The sequence below is a fragment of the Stegodyphus dumicola genome, chromosome 10 (assembly GCF_044657685.1).
Source record: "Stegodyphus dumicola isolate Sdum_Otavi_A_Nest chromosome 10, ASM4465768v1".
Classification (NCBI taxonomy): domain Eukaryota; kingdom Metazoa; phylum Arthropoda; class Arachnida; order Araneae; family Eresidae; genus Stegodyphus; species Stegodyphus dumicola.
This window is the reverse complement of record NC_140777.1, coordinates 22,343,012-22,361,479: the sequence shown is the minus strand read 5'-3', so window position 1 is coordinate 22,361,479 and position 18,468 is coordinate 22,343,012. Positions and strand designations below refer to the sequence as shown.

The window sequence follows — 18,468 nt, the reverse complement described above, 5'->3', positions numbered from 1 at the left end:
CTAGCATATTTTTTGAACACTTTGTATATACTAAACTGACTGCTCGAACATGTGCATATTTTAGTATTTTAATATATATTATAGTTTTAAACTAAATTTATTGCAGATAAATCTTTCTATCCTACATATAAGAATATAAAACAAACAAAAAAAGAATCAGCTTCCAAAAACTATGATGTTTTCTGAAATTTTCCTTCATTATCGATACGAAGGTAATTTTTATTGAGAATTCTATATTTTTCATTTCTACATGTAACCCATTTTTCATATATTTTCTATTAAATTTTAACTGATATAGAAAATATGTCAAGGAATCATAAACTGATGTATAATAAACACATTTAAAAATACTAGGGGGTGTAATTTTAACTTAATGCACATCAATTATATAAATTCAGCCTTCTATAGATTTTTTTAGAAGTTAAAATATAAAATAAGAATGCATTAAGAAATATTAATAAATACAGAATTCCTTCAGAAACTATAAACTAATATAAAAAATTAAATCACTTATGCACAGTCTACATTTTTTTAAATAAATGATTTGTATATTTTAAGGAATTTTTTACGACTTTTTTTGGTCACCAGTAAACAGCCAAACCAGCTCTTAGTTTAAACCAATCTGTCATACAGTAAAATAAATTTTCATTTTGCATCCTGTCCTCCGGACACACTCATGCATTTGCTATACCTGCAATGTACTTTTTAATTCATGACAGCCGGTATACAGCTTGCTATCAGCAAGCTACACACGGCAATAGTGGGAAAAGGAAAGGAAAGTAAAATAAACATTAAATCAGTCCTGTGTTAATTGTTTTTACACATTTAAGCGACAGTATACTAAGTAGAATCTGTTCATAGAGTTCATGAAATGGGAATGATTAGGTTTGGTACCTAAAGTCTAGGAGTAGATGTTCATAAAGGCACCAGAAAAATGAATTTTCATTCGTTTAATATTAAAAAACAAAATAGCTTACATCTGAATAGATATGAATTATGAAAATTATAACACATGTGATAAAGTAGGATGTATAAACAATACACTTATATAAATAACAGACATACAGATCATTCACGTGTACAGAAATCTATGGTGCTAAATAGCAACACAGAATACATGATACAAATCCAAAGCAGAATATTTTTTAATATACATATGTAATGGCAGCTTAACGGGGGAGAGGGAGAAAAGACATCCTTACAGATCCTTACAGCATTTACTACTACCAGGAGGACTTTGCATATTTACACTTCAAGTACCTAGCTGATACTTACCATTAGAAACAGTAACTAATAAACCCATTCCAAAAAGAACAGGACGTGAAAATAACCAAAGAATCGGTACCAATTTTGTAAAGCCATAAAAAAATGTCAAATCAATGTACAAAATATCAATAAAAAAAAGACAACAGCTTGTAAACTTTTAGCATGAAATATAAAACTAGAAATAAAACATATTGCAAATATGATTTTATACATACAAGTTATCTACATTGATAAATGCTCTCTAAAATGCTGAATGGTAATTTACATGATTTAGATTTATTCTTGTGTGATGTATGAAACTATGTCAGTAACACCTGTCAGTTCATCTTCTTCGTTTTCGGGATTCCTAGCTCGTAACAAAGTATGGATCATAAATCCTCCATTAGGCTGTGGCACTGGTGTTGCTACATATGGATTTGAAATAAAAGGAGGGACTTGCTCAGGTGGACCATAGTTAGGCTGATACGATGGCCGAGAGTCTTGTTTGTCATCTTCTGATGAACTTTCCTCCTCTTCACTCTCATCTGAGACGATTTTGTTCTCCCGCTTCCTCGGTGCAGATTCTCGAGAAGTGGATTCATCATCATCTTCACTACTAATGGCTTTCTTATTTATGTTGAGTTTTATTCGATTCCCTTCACAGCTTTTATTGACTTTCCACTGATCTTCTGATTCTTGACTGCTTTCACTTTCTTCGCTGGAACTCATGCTCTTTTCAGATTCAGAATCGGAGCTGACCCATTTACCAACCTTTGGTTTTTTCTTTGGCTTTGTTTCTTTGAATGATGCTTCACTCTCTTCAGAAGATGCTGCTTTTCTTCGCTTTGGAGTTCTCAATACCAATACGAATTCCTCAAAACCAGCATTCATTTTTCTGCACTCTTTGTTCTTGTTTTTAACTTTTTTTTTTTCATAGCCTCAGTCTGTAATAAAAATGGAAATATTGTCAGTACTAAGCTTCAAGTTGTACAACGGAAACAAGAATTTGCCCTCAAGTTCTAGCATTGCAATTCATTGAATATTTTAGTATGATAATAAATATTACTACAAAGGCCAGTATTTGTTGTTTATCTAAATTATAGAATGATGCTAAAAATTACAGTTAAAATTGGCTACATCTGTATTAAAACAACTGTTTTATTATGCATGCATTAAAAAATTTACAAATGGTAGAACAAAACATATATTTCTAAAAGCATAAAAAAAAAGGTCAAGCTATGAAAGCAGACTATTTTCGTAAGTATTCAGAATTTTAATGAAGCGCTGACAATGTTACGACCTTATTGGAAGCATGACAAAATTTGACTTAGAAGCTAAGACGGCGGAAAAAGTTGTCTGTCTGTCTTTTGTGGTTGAAGGAATTAACATTCAGAGTAGATGGAGTTCAGCACACTAATGCCCAACATGCATAGTTAAGGATGCCTGAAGATTCCAAAAGTTTTAGTTTAGCCCCTGCCGTATTGGAAGTGGGAGGAACGCTGGGAAATGCAACCGAAGGTTCAATTTGGTTTATTTCATTAATACAAAACACACGAGGACTATCTGCCTAAGGAGAGGAATACTTTCGTGGAGGAACTTTTTAAGGGAAACTGGCTCCTATTAACGTTACGCATAGTGAAAACAATGAAAATGCTCTAACATCAAAACCCAGGGAGACCTGACGGTGTTCAGCGATTGTATTGCTCAACAGCTGGTGGATCCTAAGTGAAGGAATAGAGTACACTGTAGATGCCGTAAAACGATAAGGCTAATTCGATGAATCCAGCCTTCAGTTTTGATGGTAGAAGCTTTGCAATATATTTTGTGAAAGGGTTAGAAAAGTCACTTTCTATCGTATCTAGTTTGGGAGGCAGAAGATAGCAACATCAGCTTCCGTTTTTAAAGGGAAGGCTCTGGGTTGATTTAAAGACATTGGTAAAAGTCTCTTAGTTCAATACTGCAGCGAGACACACTACTTTCATGTTCTGAAGGCCGCTCTAGTTAATGGCATCAGGTTGGAATCGGAATTAAACGAAAAGTATCAGGTGTTAAGGGAAGAATTAATATCGATTATATTACTGAAAGCGTTAAGTTTCTGTATGGAAGGAAGTCGTATAGTGAAGTCATTTACTAGATTATGTCGAGTTTGGCAGTACCCCAGTTTTGGGCGAGTAATTTTAAATTATCTTGTAAAAGATTTAAATAAAGAGCATGGTTCATTATGCCACCAACAAACACTAAATTACCTAATCCTGATGTGTTGACATGACCCCCCCCACACAAGGACACCTCCACCCCCATGCTTTACTGTTCCAACCATGGAGGTAAGAAAGGACTTACTTCCTACCTCCATGGTTCCAACGAAGTTCTCGGGATTCGGTTCCTCATTTTCTCGTCTCCTTACAATTATACGCCCACCGGAATCCAAAACGTTAAATTTGCTTTCGTCTGCAAATAAGACGCTTCGGGCTTATTTACCATTAATAATTATTGCGATTGAAAGCCTAGGTTTTCTATATTTTCCTCGATCAGCTGATCTAAATAATCTAGCTGATCTGAGTACTCGTCGAACAGTTTCAGGTGAAACTGAAGTAGAAAACTTTTCAGTAAATTCTGTCGAAATCTTTACAACATTCAAAGATAGAGTTTTCACTAATTTTATAACTATAAATCTCTGATAAGACTTTCCCAGATGACCTCTTCTTATTTTATTTTCGATCCAATTTTCTTCTTTAAAGCATTTTATCACATATTGCACCTTAGAATGGGATAAATTTATTAATTTAGCGATATTCCGGATAGATTTTCCACTCTTATGATGAAACAATGAATTTTTGAATGCTACTAGTTGTTTCCTTATGACTACGACCCATTTTAAAATATTAAATGAAATATAAGAGCATAATCAAGCAAAGAATAAAGCGAAACACCTTTTTAAACGTCTCCTAAATGCAAAAATTTTTAAAAATGGCAGACGATAATTTTATTTATGGAATTTTACGAAAATGTTTCGGTGTACGATAACTTTTCTGGTGTGTTTTATTTATGCCTCCTTATATTTTCAATTTCAGAAAAAGAAAATTTGCCAATATTTAAAACCAAAAAATTTGGTTTTATTCAAAATCAGCATGAAGATGGCATGAAAAATTATTTGAGCTCTGTATTCGAATTCAGTTCCGGGCTATAGCACTTTTTCTGCAAATTCTTAAAGTGGAGAACACTTTTGAGATCCACTGTAGGTAGTAATGTGCAATGTGAAATTAAAATATAATTTTTAGTTTATAATGAGGGCTTTTGTCTGCTTCTGAGTAGATTTTTTTCAGTAAATAAAAAATATCCCGTGATTGCTTGGATTAAAGAAAGAAAATCTTCTGACTAGGTAAGATTTTTATCTTGTTTATACTTGATATCTAGATCGGAAAACAAACGGTCTACTATTTTGGACATTATGCCTAGTATCTATTTGCGAGAAAGTCATTATTTACTCTATTACAGAAAATGTTTTTGCAGGAAAGCTGGAAGGCAGTCTCGAGAGACAAAATTTTCACCTAAGTTAATTCCTAAACATTATGATGTAAAATTTCTTTTTTTTTTTTTTAATCATAGATGTAAAAGCTTTGTGAAACTTTTGGCTCAATCTGAATTTTATAGTTATAAAAATTCTGTACTTAAGTACTTAAGAACTTCATTTTCAAATTATTTAAGTTGTATGATAGCGATTGTAGTGTTTTATTTTTGCTAAACAATTATCCTATTATTTTGTATTTACTGTGACTTCTACTTTCATCAGCTCCCACTAAAATGGAAATTTATTAATACATTTAAGTACAACTAGATTTTTTGAGTTCAAGGGAAAACTTTTGGCAGCTATTGTTGGCTTTCTCCCTATTATCAATAGTGAAAGACAGTTTACATTTGAGAGCTTTAAGCGGGCTTTACTTTAGAATTCTCATGGGTTAAATTTACTTGAACATTTGTTTCTGTTTTCCCCATAAGATACATAGACTGCTTTCTCTGCTGTAACTAGGTAAACCAAAATATTTTTTTCTAAAACAACGACATTTTTTGCTCTGAACGGGATAATTTTGAGAAGACACAGAACAGAAAATAAAACTTGCTAGGATAAGTACATCAAATCAAAAGGGGGGCGGGGTCTATATCTCTCGTTCTACTCGGTCGAATGACGAAACTGAACTACAGTGTCTCACAAAAGTGATGGGACACTTGTGTTTTACAAAAGGAAACTGTAATAAAATAAATTAAAAAAAAGATGTAAACATTTTTGTGGGTGTGTTTCATACTTAAATTTAGTAACAATTATTACATAACATACATTTTCTCAAAGTATTAAAATATTAATTTAATAAAAATACAATTGTTTAGAACGGAGCAAAAAATGGCTCACATAAGTGCTGAGACACCATTAGATACTACTACGTACTACTATAAAAAATTTTTTTGGGGTTTTTATTTTTACTCAAAAGCAATTGGCAATAATTTATAAAATCGTCTGCAGTATTTCTCTCCAGTTTGTTTCGGAATTTTTGTGTTTTTTAGCTCTGTACAGCCATGAATGCTAAACAAAAAGAAACTTTTCCTGAAATTCGAAAATTAGTTATTAATTTGGATATTGAACGTGGAAAATCTATTAGAGAAACTGCTGAAACAGTTAACTTGAGTCATTCAACAGTTTTCAATATCATTAAACGATATAAAAAGAATCATATGATCCAGGATAAAAGAAGACCTGGCCGACCATCAAAACTATCCAATGGAATAAAGCGAATTATCGTTCGAAATATTAAAAAAATCCAAGAATAAATGCTCCTTAAGTTACTGCTGATTTACAAGCATTATATGGAGTAACTGCTAATGCTGACACTATTAGAAGAGTAATTCGATCTACTGGATATCACGGTAGAGCAGCCAGGAAAAAATTCTTCGTAAGTGAAAAGAATAGAAAACTCACACTGGCTTTCGCAAAATCCAACATTAAGAATTCTGATTACTGGAATGAAGTTATATTTGCTGATGAGAGTAAATTTAATATATTTGGTTCTGACGGTAGAATCTTGGTGTGGAGAAAACCCAGGGAAGAATTTCGCAAACAGAACTTGGTGCCAACAGTAAAACATGGTGGAGGAGGAGTTATGGTATGGGGGTGTATGTCGTCCGCTGGAGTTGGTAATCTTGTTTTTATCGACAGTATAATGGATCAGTACAAGTATATTGACATTTTAAATCAAAATTTGAAATCTTCAGCACGAAAATTGAACCTTCATAACGATTTTAAATTCTCCCAGGACAATGGTATAAAAAAAGCACACTGCTTTGAACGTCAGACACAGACTGCTGTATAACTGTCCTGAAATAATAAAAACCCCATCACAATCTCCAGACTTAAATCCCATAGAGAATATTTGGCAATAATTGGAATCAAGAATTCGCAAACACACCATTTCTTCAAAACAACAATTAAAATCGGTGCTTCAGGAAGAATGGGGTAAGATCACTCCAGAAATCACAAAAAAAAATTAGTCCATCTCAAGAAGATTAAATCATGTTTTAAAAGTAAAAGGAAATAAAACAAAATATTAAAACCTTTTAAAAAGTAAATTTTTTGGATAAATATTTGATGGAAAAGTAAGTGTCCCATCACTTATGCGAGCCATTTTTTGCTTCGTTCTAAACAATTGTATTTTTATTAAATGAATATTTTAATATTTTGAGAAAATGTATGTTATGTAATAATTGTTACTAAATTTAAGTATGAAAGACATTCACAAAAAATTTTTACATGTTTTTTAAATTTATTTTACCAGAGTTTCCTTTTGTAAAGCACAAGTGTCCCATCACTTTTGTGAGACACTGTATGTCTTGAACGCGCGACTTATAGTATATTTTAGATTTATATATATTGTTTTAACATACGTTATTTTGCAAAAACTCTTTTTTTAGCTGTTTTTAATTGTATTTGGTATTTAATTTTTTTTTTTTGTATTTTACAAGTTTGAATGAAGATGTTTTGAGTTATTTATTTTTTGCGTAGACACGAATCGATTGAATGAGAAATGCATCTCTAATGGAATTCCAGAAAATAAGTTTAAATGAAGTGCAGAAAAAAAAATATATGTATATATATATGTGTGTACTTTCCTAGATCTTTCAATGAAGTCGTGGGGTGCCCACATCAGATACTTTACTTTCTCCTAAGAGTTTTTCACTTGCCGACATAACCTTTCATTTTATGTTAACCTTTTCATTTTCCCATCTATTTTGCATAGTCGGAAAAAGCATACAGTTTTTTCTTTCTTGGAGATATTTTTACTTTATCACATAAACAAAACTTTACTTTTTACTTAAAAATCATAAAAATGTTTTCACTTTTAGATATTTTTATTAGAATTTTATATTAATTATTGGATTTGCGTGGTTGAATAATATTTCTTCAAATGATTGTTTTCAAATTTCTACTTATTCATTCGAACTTACTACTAAATAGTTATGAGGTTTACGAGAGCTATTAGCCGAATAATAAACATTTTCTCGCTGCCAGCATTCGTCAAAAAAAATGATTTGGTTCACTCTAATTGCATATACTATTCATTGTTCCTATTAGCGACCGTCACCACCTGGACATGCCGATGAAACAGCTCTAGTGGTAGACAGACTGTAGTAGTGTCTCGAAGAATGTAAACAAGGGTGGTGTGTGCAACGTGACTCATCGAACTCGAATCGTATTCCAAGCATATGTCGTAAACCACAACATGTTTGATAACTTATAACGGATTCTGTGCATCTATGTGGCTGACTAAAATAAAAAATGGTTTTTTTCAGACCTTTCTATGTACCGGTATTATTTAACTTGAAAAATAAGACGGACCAATAAATTGTGAGCTCGTTAAATTCTATAGATATGCTGCGTTTAAAAATTTTGTGTTTGTTAGGCGATTGATTTGTGAATGCGATGACCAGAGGATATACCACGATGGACGAGATATTTTTAAGTGTGTCAACTGATGTGTACATGAGCCCGTACAGTTACAAATATCCATCGTATGAGAGAATGGAATACTAAAAAATGAGTGATGTTTATAATTAACATTGAACCATAGGGTTTATAAGCCAATTAGATTTTACTTCAAAACCATCAACCAGAAGTTGATAGTTTACTTAAAGCTCGTTGCTATTCCACCAATTCTACGTCTTAACATGGAATTGGTCATTTTCTGGTCATATCATATTTTTTGTTCATGTTACGGAATAGCAAAATATAAATTTCTTACCTCAGTATCAATCTTTACTTTTCTTACAGTATTAGTCTTTACTTTTCTGGACAGTCTTTTCAGTTCTTTTACTGTCATATTCATGGCATCAGTCTGTAATATAGATTGAAAAAAATTACCACTCCTAAACTCACATAATTGCACAGTCTGTACAAGAAAAGTCTGAAATAAGATTTGCTCCAAAGTTTAAAAAACTGCGTTCATTAACTATTTCAATGTGACAATAAATCTTGATACAACTCCTGGCAATTGTTATTAACATAAAATACTACGTATTTTGTTAGTCATGTGATCAAAATTTATAACTGCTAGAGCAAGAGATTTAACTCTAATAGCCTTGAGAAACTATAAGCAAGCTAATTTCAAGGCTATATTGGAGTATTCAAGGCTCTACTGAAAGATTAGCAATACCCTTTCATACATCTCTCTCTATATATATAAAGAAGAATGTCTGTTTGTTTGTTCATGATACACTCAGTCACTACTATAGCTATCGTCACCAAACTTTCTATAATTCTTTTCTGGGTGCTGGGAAAGGTCGACGTCCACCTTTTTTCCCAAAAAAGTTCAATCGCTTGCTACGGGCAGTCTATGGAACTGACCAAATTAATCGGTAGCGAAGGCGGCCGAAGACCATCTGAGTGCACATGCGTGGCATTCACATATTTTATCTATATTGCATATATATTTTCTCTACCTGAGTGAATACCCGCTTCTTCAAACTGCGCTTTTACCAATATTCAATATTTTTTAATAATAATCTAATAATATAATCTATAATAGTTCTAATAATATAATCTATAATAATCTAATAATTTAATATAATCTCCTGTTTCTTTGATTTTGATTGGTGAAATTTTTGCTTGTCACTATCAATCTAATATATACGCATGCGCAAATACAAAAAGAAAAGAACAGTATAATAGCAGGAAAATTTTGAAGGAATGTGGGCTCAGTCTGAAACGAACAACTCAAGATTCTAATATCAAAAGTTATGGAGGAAATAAAAATAAAACCACAGATTTTCATCGATTTCTAATTTGCTTTGAAACAACAATATGCAATGCTGAATTTGTATTCATTGTTTCAACTAATTTCGATTATGATGGATTAAACATGACCACAGATCATCAGTTATTTTGTCGAATTGTTTTATTGATTACTTATCAATTACGATAAATGTTTTGCCACATTTAATCAACTAAAATGGAATATAGGTTAAATACGATGGCAGATATTAATGGTGTCAGGATTTTAATAAATCATTAAAGACACCCTACTTATAATACACTCATGTCCAAAATTATGTTTACATGCATAAATTCACGGATTTCTCAGAGACTATGACTTATAATTTAATGAATTTTCGTGGAATCATACATAACATGATGACACATAAATGCAAAAGAAAAAATTGAAGATCACCTCATATGATATAAAATTGTAGCATGAAACAATAAAAATGGTAATAAAGTGTGACAAAAAGAGTTAAGAAAAAAAGGAATGATTCAGAAAAAGAATTAAGTCTTACGAATTTAATATGGAATATGATTTCCCCTGACTTGTACACACATATCACAACGTGTTTTAAGGCTGGAAATAACGTTAACCACAGTTTGGGGAATTAATCTCCACTCTTCCAGCAATGCCGTCTTCAGAGCATTTACATCTCTAGGAGGAGGATGTATACATGCAATTGCTCTTCCAAGGTAGTCCCATAAGTTCTCTATCGGGTTAAGGTCAGGAGAGTCTGGTGGCCGAGGTATTTGCTTAATGTCTTCACTTTCAAGGAATTCATCAACGAGGTTTTCTCGATGTGGACGGGCATTATCATCCATAAATAAAAAGTCAGGTCCATATGCACCCCTGAAAAGTCTTACATAAGGATCTAAGACCTCATCTCGATATATCTGGCCTGTCACAGATCCGCTGCTGAACACGTGTAGGGGCGTACGTCCATCAATCATTATTCCACCCCATACCATGACACCTCCACTACCGAAACGGTCATGTTCCACAATGTTCGAGGGATCATTTCGTGTTCCTGACTCCCTCCAGATGTAAACACGTTTAGAATCACCAGTTAAACTAAACCACGACTCATCAGTAAAGAGAACATGGGACCATTGAAGTTCAGTCCAGTTTTGATGTTCTTTACACCAATTAAAGCGATCCCTCTTTTTCTGTGAAGACAGTAAAACACATACCCTTGGCTTTCTGGCATACAGGCCTTTTTCATTAAGCCTTCTGTATATTGTTTGCCGTGATGCAAGAGTTCCAGTGGCGGCTGCAAGCTCTGAATTTAACTGGCGAGCAATAGCCTTTCTGTTACGACGGGCAGTTAATGCCAGATACCGATCTTCAGAAGTTGTTGTCATTCGTTTCCGACTTTGTCCAGGCTTTCTTGCAACACTTCCATCATTTTGAAACTGTTTCCATAGCTTAGAGACTGTCTGTCTTGAAATATTCAAACATGTGGCTGTTTCCATGATTGACTGCCCTGCTTTTAAACGGGCGATAATTCGCCACTTTACAGATTCTTCCAAATGATACTTCGAAGCCATAACAAACCGCTTTGAGTCCCTACACACTGAAATAAAACGCTATGTTGCAGAAATTCACTCAAATATTCAGTTTGCGCAAAGCGCTTGATTCACCCTTGGATGACGTAACGCCTAGATTTGCATATCACAAACCGTTTGATTACTTTTGATTGGATAATGCTAATTAAGCTTGGTTTTCACACATTCCCTGCAAATACGGATCACATTAATTCGATATTTCATTGAATATCATCATTTTTGGGTATGTAAAGATAATTTTGGACATGAGTGTATATTGGTAAAGGCCGCACTAGGCCGATTGCCTCTTAATTGTGTTACGACATAGATATATAATTTCAGTTTCATCTTTACTGTTTACCCAAATATTTTAAAGCATTATTTTATTTTTACGATGATTTCTGCATTTTTACTACATTTATTTGCATCTCTATTTTATCATGATTTTGTACTTTGGTTAGTGTATAGTGATCACGTGCTACTTCCTAGGACTTACTCTAAAGTACATTTATGCCATATAAGCATTATACCTCATCTAACTACTGCTAAAACTTAAGAAAACTGCTTTTCCGTCCAAGAAATTACTTACCCGACGTATATCTTCATTGTAGTTTTTCGGAAAATTTAACTTCCGGAGTATTGTACGAACTAATAGGTGACCCTAGGGAATAGGAGATTTATGGAAGTAAAGACCGTGGTAAAAGTTTACAATTGGGTGCCCCTTGTTTTTTGGCGATTCTTTTTTGACGCCAAGATCGGCGCCAGGAAGACACAATTTTAAGATGGCCGCTACGCAGAACCAAAATAAAAAGTCAAACAATTGCATAAACTCTGTGTCCATGTACACATCGATCTATTTTCATTTAAAAAGAAAAAAACATCCCAGAATTGCACAAACTAGGCATTGCGCACTGTTTAAATTTGTCCATGTACACATCAATCTATTTTTATTTAAAAAAATCAGGAGGCAAAGTTACACTATCATGGTAACCAGAAATAAGATTTCATCGCCAAAATTTTACAAAAATTATCGCTAATCGAAGGGGCACCCAATTCTACACTAGAACCAAGGCCGTAAGGTCGAAAACTTGTCACAGATGTATTTTATTGTTATTATTATTATAATTTCAGTTTAGTTCCTTCGTTACGACAGATCATTAATAAATATCACTAAGCCTAACAGACATTAAAGAATAATACTCACAATAGCATTAAATCTCTGCACAAGAGATTTTATTTTCTCCAAACGAAAAGACTGATCAGCCAGACGATCCTTCTCCATCTCGTATCTATTAAGAGGAATTTAAATGTAATAAAATTGTTAAGAATAAAATATCAATATATTTTTAATTTTACATGTGGAGGTATTTATATCCACAGTGTACAGTAACCATATAACATATGATAAGAGTTTCACAATGAACTGTATATAAAAATATTGCTGCGTGCATACGGTTTCGTAATAGATTGAATGCACAAGTCTGATAAAAGGTTAATAAAATTTATTCTTATCACAAGTATTGTAATAAAATGCTAGATTTTTTCCCTCAAAGATATTCGTACAATATCACACAGTAGTTATATTTTAAACTAATAAAACGTTAAATAGTACGCAATCCAAAGCGCAAGGAAAGCTAATCCGATCTCACCGCGAATTCGCTACAATCAATAACAACAGTCAGTAGACAACTGAACTGAGATGTTTCTCTCCAGCTTTTTAAAGCCTTTTAATCAGTCACGAGAAGCTTCTGGTAATTTCCGTTTTCTCGAGATTTCTGGAAAGCAAAAGAATAGAATTACGAGATATCTAATTATTCATTGTTAAATGCGCGTGCTTCTGTATTTTTACTTTTCCAATGTAGCTTTCTCTTAAAAGTCTCCTGCTGCACTGTGATTGGATATAAAACAATTTTAATTACAGTTCTACTAAAAATAGCTAACTAAATACAAAATCCGTAATAATATTAAAATTCTACATGCTTTAAAAATTTCCCATAACGTACTTCCATGTTATACCTAAATACAATGGTGATCAAAAAGTTAAGATTTCAAAAAGGTAATTACACAGGATTGTTTCAAAATTTCACTTATTTATTTTAGGAATCAATTTAATCTGAGGAACGTAATATATGAATTTAGAATTACCAGTGGACTGGATTTAGAATTGTATGTATGCATGTACACTAGCCCCCCCCTAAAAAAATGGGACATTTCTATATCTCCCGTTTGACAAATTTCAACTTGCTTTTTTCGGGTCTCAAAAGGGCGACTTAGGGTATTTATTAGATTTATATATAGCAGGCATGGTCACGTTTCTTTATTAATCACTTTTTTAAAAAAACACTTTTTTAATTAATTATTTATAATTCACTCAAATGAAAAATGTTTTACATAACTGTATTCTTAAAGACCAATTTATATTTTTCGGATTTTAGCTTATTTCTACTAAAATCAAACGGCAATTATAAAAGGAGGAGGATAAAGGAAACAAAAAGAAAATGTTTACCTTTTCCTGTCTGAACAGTACTACATAATACAGTAATTTCAAATTTATATTTTATTGGGACTTACTTTACTGAATACAGGCCAGCAGAAAACAAAACATGTATTTGCATTTATATGTAACCATGTTTAATTACATAAAAAATGCGAAATTCTCATTAATTTACTTCAAAAGTTTCTTTCCATTGAATACATGTCTTATTATTTTTGAAACGGTATAAATATGTATTTGCGGTTCTCGAACATTCATGAAATCTACTATGCGGCTCCTGTCGTTATGAAGTTTGACGACCCCTGATATATAGCATGGTTTTAATATAGGTATTTTGACACAAAATAGGACTTTTTCTGAAATGATATGCCAATTTTTTTTCGTATTTGGATTCCGCGACTCAAATTATGCGAAACTGCCAAGTTTTGTAAAAATCTCACGAGTACTTTTATAAAAATTAGTTCTAAAAATTTTAGCTCCTCAATGTTTAATTGAACTAGATACATATTTATTAATATCTCTTTTTTTTATTAAACTAACTTGATTCCTTCTTCCAGAATTCGAATTTAGGCTTAATCCAAATATAATTCGTACATTTTTATTATATCTTTTAAAAATTTGTATTTTTGAATACTTTTTATAAATTTTTCGAAAAAAGTTTGTATTATAACCTACAAAAATTTTAACATCATCTTAAAGTAGATGTATTTCTAAGCATATCAGCAAAAACTCAGAATTTTTTATTCAATATTTCCTAAGATATATGTAAATTTACATTTTGGTGCGTTTTGAAATTTGGCGTATTTTATATAAGCGATAATAACGAAAATGTGGTTCACGCACTTTGTTACACTTATTTGAAAGAATGAACGATGGACCTTTTTCCTCTCGTGCATCAATGAAAAATAAGGAAAGTAAGTAGGTTAATATAAATTAAGAATTCCGCCAAGTGAATTATTCTTGGCCAAACTCAAAAGAAATGCGCCAAGATAAATTTTTCAATTTCTCACCAAAAATTACAAAATTTAACATCTAAACATAATTTGTTTCGTAGAATCGAAATGAAAAAAAATGATATGTTTCTTACGGAAAAAGTCCGAATTTGTGTCAAAATGCCTATGTTAGAATAATGCTATATATAAATCTAATATATGTTTTAAGTCGCGCTTTTGAGATATGAAAAACGTAATTCTTTTTTGAAATAAAGTAAATAAGAAAAGTGGCTGAAAATAAAAAAAGTAAGATTGCAATTATACAAAGTCTGATATAAGATTTTCCACACTTAAGAGGAGATAAAAACAGCTCTATGACATATAGTTTACATTTTTATCTACTCCATATATAAATACCGGACAGGTTTCGTAGTCTCCAAAACCTCACATATGCATCCAGCTTATTTTTACATTGAAAAATGGCAAACATAAAAACATTTGTTAGGTAAAATTCAGTATGAAATATAAAAACAGATTGTTGACAGATCATTGTATCTGAAAATTGGGGAAAAAAAGTACTTACAGTTTTTTTTCTTTTTTGTACACTCGACTCTGCGATTTCAATACAAATCTACAAAAGAAAAAAATCATATAATTAAATAATCTTGAATCAATTTCACATATTTCTTTTTACTTGCAAAAGGGTTGAAAAACTCACTCTTGCTGGATCCTCTCTCATTTCTTCCAGATGATCTTTATAATTTACTAATATTTCATCTAACTCTGCTATTTTCATATCTATGGACTCAATCCTTTTATTAACCTGCATTATTAAAAAAAAGAAAAAAGGAATAATTAAATTAAAATAAAAACTTATATGGTTAATGTACTTTAAAAACGAATGAAAAGTAAATATAATTTAAATCGGGCTGTAACATACCAGACAGTTCCAATTAAAAAAATACCATTTCTGTCTGTCTTCAAGTTATCGAATCATTTCACACGAAGGACCACAGAAATTTTGTTTGTCACTCAAATATTATAACAGAAAAACTTTTTCGTTTGTAACTCACAAATATTATAACAGAAAAACAAATAATTTAATTAAATTCCCCCCTCAGAAATGAAATATGAAATATATTTTAGGTATTAAAATTTATGCATTAAGCCTAAAAATTATTTTTTCAGAATTGTTTTCTTTTCATTATCAGGTGCACCTCATTCTTGGCCGAGTGATTAAGACCACTGAATTCGAGGAAGTTTGGGTTGGATCCAGGCAAACAAACTGGCTTTAAATGAAGAAATGATAAGAACAAAATGGTGAACAAATTTGCTTCAGAAAGCTTTAAATGAAGGCATCCCTCCTGTCAGGCATATAATCCTCATGGCTTTGACCTACTTTAAATAATGAATCGACTATTATTAGGTACAAGTCTAAGTTAATGTGAGGGCTGTAGTCGTTTTGCCTGGACGAAAAGTCAATTGGATGTAGTTATATTTATAATTCAACTCGATATTCATTCGTAAGAAGGGATCGTGATTTTTAACCCTAACGGAATTTTAGTCTCGAAATGCGATTTTGATTTCTTTCACTTTAACGCCTTCTTTTACTTTTCATTCTAGTCTGTTGCCATTTGAAAAACATGAGATATTATTATTTTTTTTTATGTTCAATCTGTCTGCTGCTGATAAACAAAGTTGCTGTTATGAACATAATTCAAATAAAAATTGTAACATAATTTCAAAGAGAAATCCGTAAGTTTGGCAAAGATGATCCATAATTCCAAAAAACTCGTTTTGTCATTTTGTCTGTATTCGTTTCGACTCATAAATGAGAGCAAATATTTTCACACATAAAATTTATTTTTAAGTAAGAATAGGAATAATCAGATTATATAAAATATTAAATATGCCAATTATGGAAGAATTTCTTCAGTGAAAATAATAAGAGGCTAGGTTGATTATGAGGAAAACTTGAGTCATGTTGGAGGGAAAATTATGAAAAATGGTACTTACCATTGCCATATATTTTAACAGATTTGGTGCAACTTCTTTAGGTTTTGTCTTTCCAGATAACCGATCCATGGTTGAATTTACCTATATAAATGAGCAATAAATTAAATCTAAAATTACACGTTAAATGTAAATGAAATATAAGAAACTGGAAATGGTAGTAACAAACAAAAGCACCTGAAAAGAATATAATGTTGCTAGGTAAAGAAAACTTAAATCTGGAAAGAATAAATAGAAATATATATCAACAGGAGTATAAATTATTATAAGTAATACAATCTAGGTTACTACTCGAAAACAGGTAGAAGGTGGGAAAATGCAAAACCTTAACTTAAAAAATTAAGCAAAGGAAACCTCATATGAGAAAAATACCCTATTTGGGCTCGCGTATTTTCCCAACTAGGTGTTTTAGCGCTAGTTTCTGAAAGTTTTAAAAATATTCGCATAATTTTCTCCTTCCTTTATTGTAATTGCTAAACTATATTTCTTTGGTTATTTTTTCACTCTATTCAATTTCGTATCTGCATTTTTGTAACAGCATTTTATCCATTTTATTTTCCCTTACATTTATTATCTGAACCATTTTTTTCTGTAGATTCTTGTTAAGCTAACCGGACGTCGCAATTGTTCTCACACTTAGAAAACTTTCCAAACATGCGATTTCACCTTACATCTGTTATTTTATGCTCCAACTCATTGTAGCCTTATCTACTGCTCATGTGTTGGATCTTTCGAAATCCTGGCCCCCCTTTTTCTTTGTTCCTCCGATGTCCCTCCTGGGAAATGCCATCAAGATTCATGATTGTGAGGTGTCCCTCAGGCTTCTTTATATGGTAAATGAGCCGGATTCATGGCGCTCTGTGCAACGTGTTCGACTCAGCTACTATCGCATATTGTTATTTTAATATCACTATGTACAGAGGCTGTTCGCACATTTTTTAGACGATTTTGGTAAGCGGTAATAAAAAATCGTTTGCTGCAAAAGAAGTAATTTCATTTGTACTATGTTTTTAAAAGTCAAAATTATCGTCTGTGGCTTGAAAGTTTTGTTTTTATTCAAAATGGCGAATTTAACAAAGCAGTGGTTCGAAGGTTACATTGACGCTCTTTCCGACGACAATAATGCATACTCCGTTATCCAAAAACGATGTGAGAGTCATTGTTTAGTGATATCTAAAGCGTCGATAGGTAATATCATCAACAATAAAGGAAAAAAGCTTCAAATTGGAGCCACAAGTGGGACAAAAATTCCAAACAAGTATCCAAAGAAAAAACGGACATCTTCGACTATTGCAAAGGTACGTTGTTTAATATTACAAGAAAATCCCCCTAGTCAAAGGACAGTTGCAAAATCATTAAAATGCCCGGTGTCCACTGTAAACAAAATGATAAACATTGATTTAAACCTTAAGAAAGCAAGAAAACGCAATGTGCATCGTCTTCTTCCAAAGCATATCGTTCAATGCAGGACACGCTGCAGAATTCTATATGAGAAACTCGTATCCCAAGAAAAATGGAAAATATTTATAACAATAGATGAACCATGGGTTATCTAAATGATTGTAACAAAAAAAAAAAAAAAAAAAAAAAAGCCATTTATTATCATAAAAGGGGAGAAAAAATTTAAGTACATGGTTCAAAGAATCGAAAGAAAGTTTTTCCTAAGGGATTCATGATTGTTGCTGGTTTTTCTTATAATGGCAAGTTAAAAATAAAGAGAGTGCAAAACAAATGTCAAGATTAACTCCAAATACTATCAGGAACAGATTTTATCGCCAATTTTTCTGAATGAAATACCATCGCTTTACCCACAGTGCCATCCATGTGTGAGATTCCATCAGGACAAAGCTAGCAGTCACACTACAAAATCCACTGTAAATTTCCTAAAAGAAATGGAACAAAAAACTGGTATCAAGGCCATACTCTTAGCTGATATC

General features: G+C 32.1%; 1 protein-coding gene across 3 annotated transcripts in view; it reads right to left on the bottom strand.

Annotated features, from left to right (window-relative positions):
- Positions 1 to 935: 935 nt before the first annotated feature.
- The window catches only part of LOC146994916 (charged multivesicular body protein 5-like), a 104,974-nt gene continuing 87,441 nt past the window's right edge, over positions 936 to 18,468 (bottom strand). For 2 of the 3 annotated variants that reach the window (XM_085824771.1, XM_085824772.1), the window contains exons 2-6: positions 16,535 to 16,615; positions 15,237 to 15,341; positions 15,102 to 15,149; positions 12,297 to 12,381; positions 8,560 to 8,624 (exon numbers count right to left, since the gene is read on the bottom strand). In XM_085824771.1, the coding sequence (XP_085680897.1) occupies positions 12,352 to 12,381; positions 15,102 to 15,149; positions 15,237 to 15,341; positions 16,535 to 16,615 (264 nt within the window). In that variant the 3' untranslated portion in view covers positions 8,560 to 8,624; positions 12,297 to 12,351. Of the gene's footprint in view, positions 2,190 to 8,531; positions 8,625 to 12,296; positions 12,382 to 15,101; positions 15,150 to 15,236; positions 15,342 to 16,534; positions 16,616 to 18,468 lie in introns of those variants that run through there. The other variant, XM_085824770.1, reaches the window with a different exon arrangement.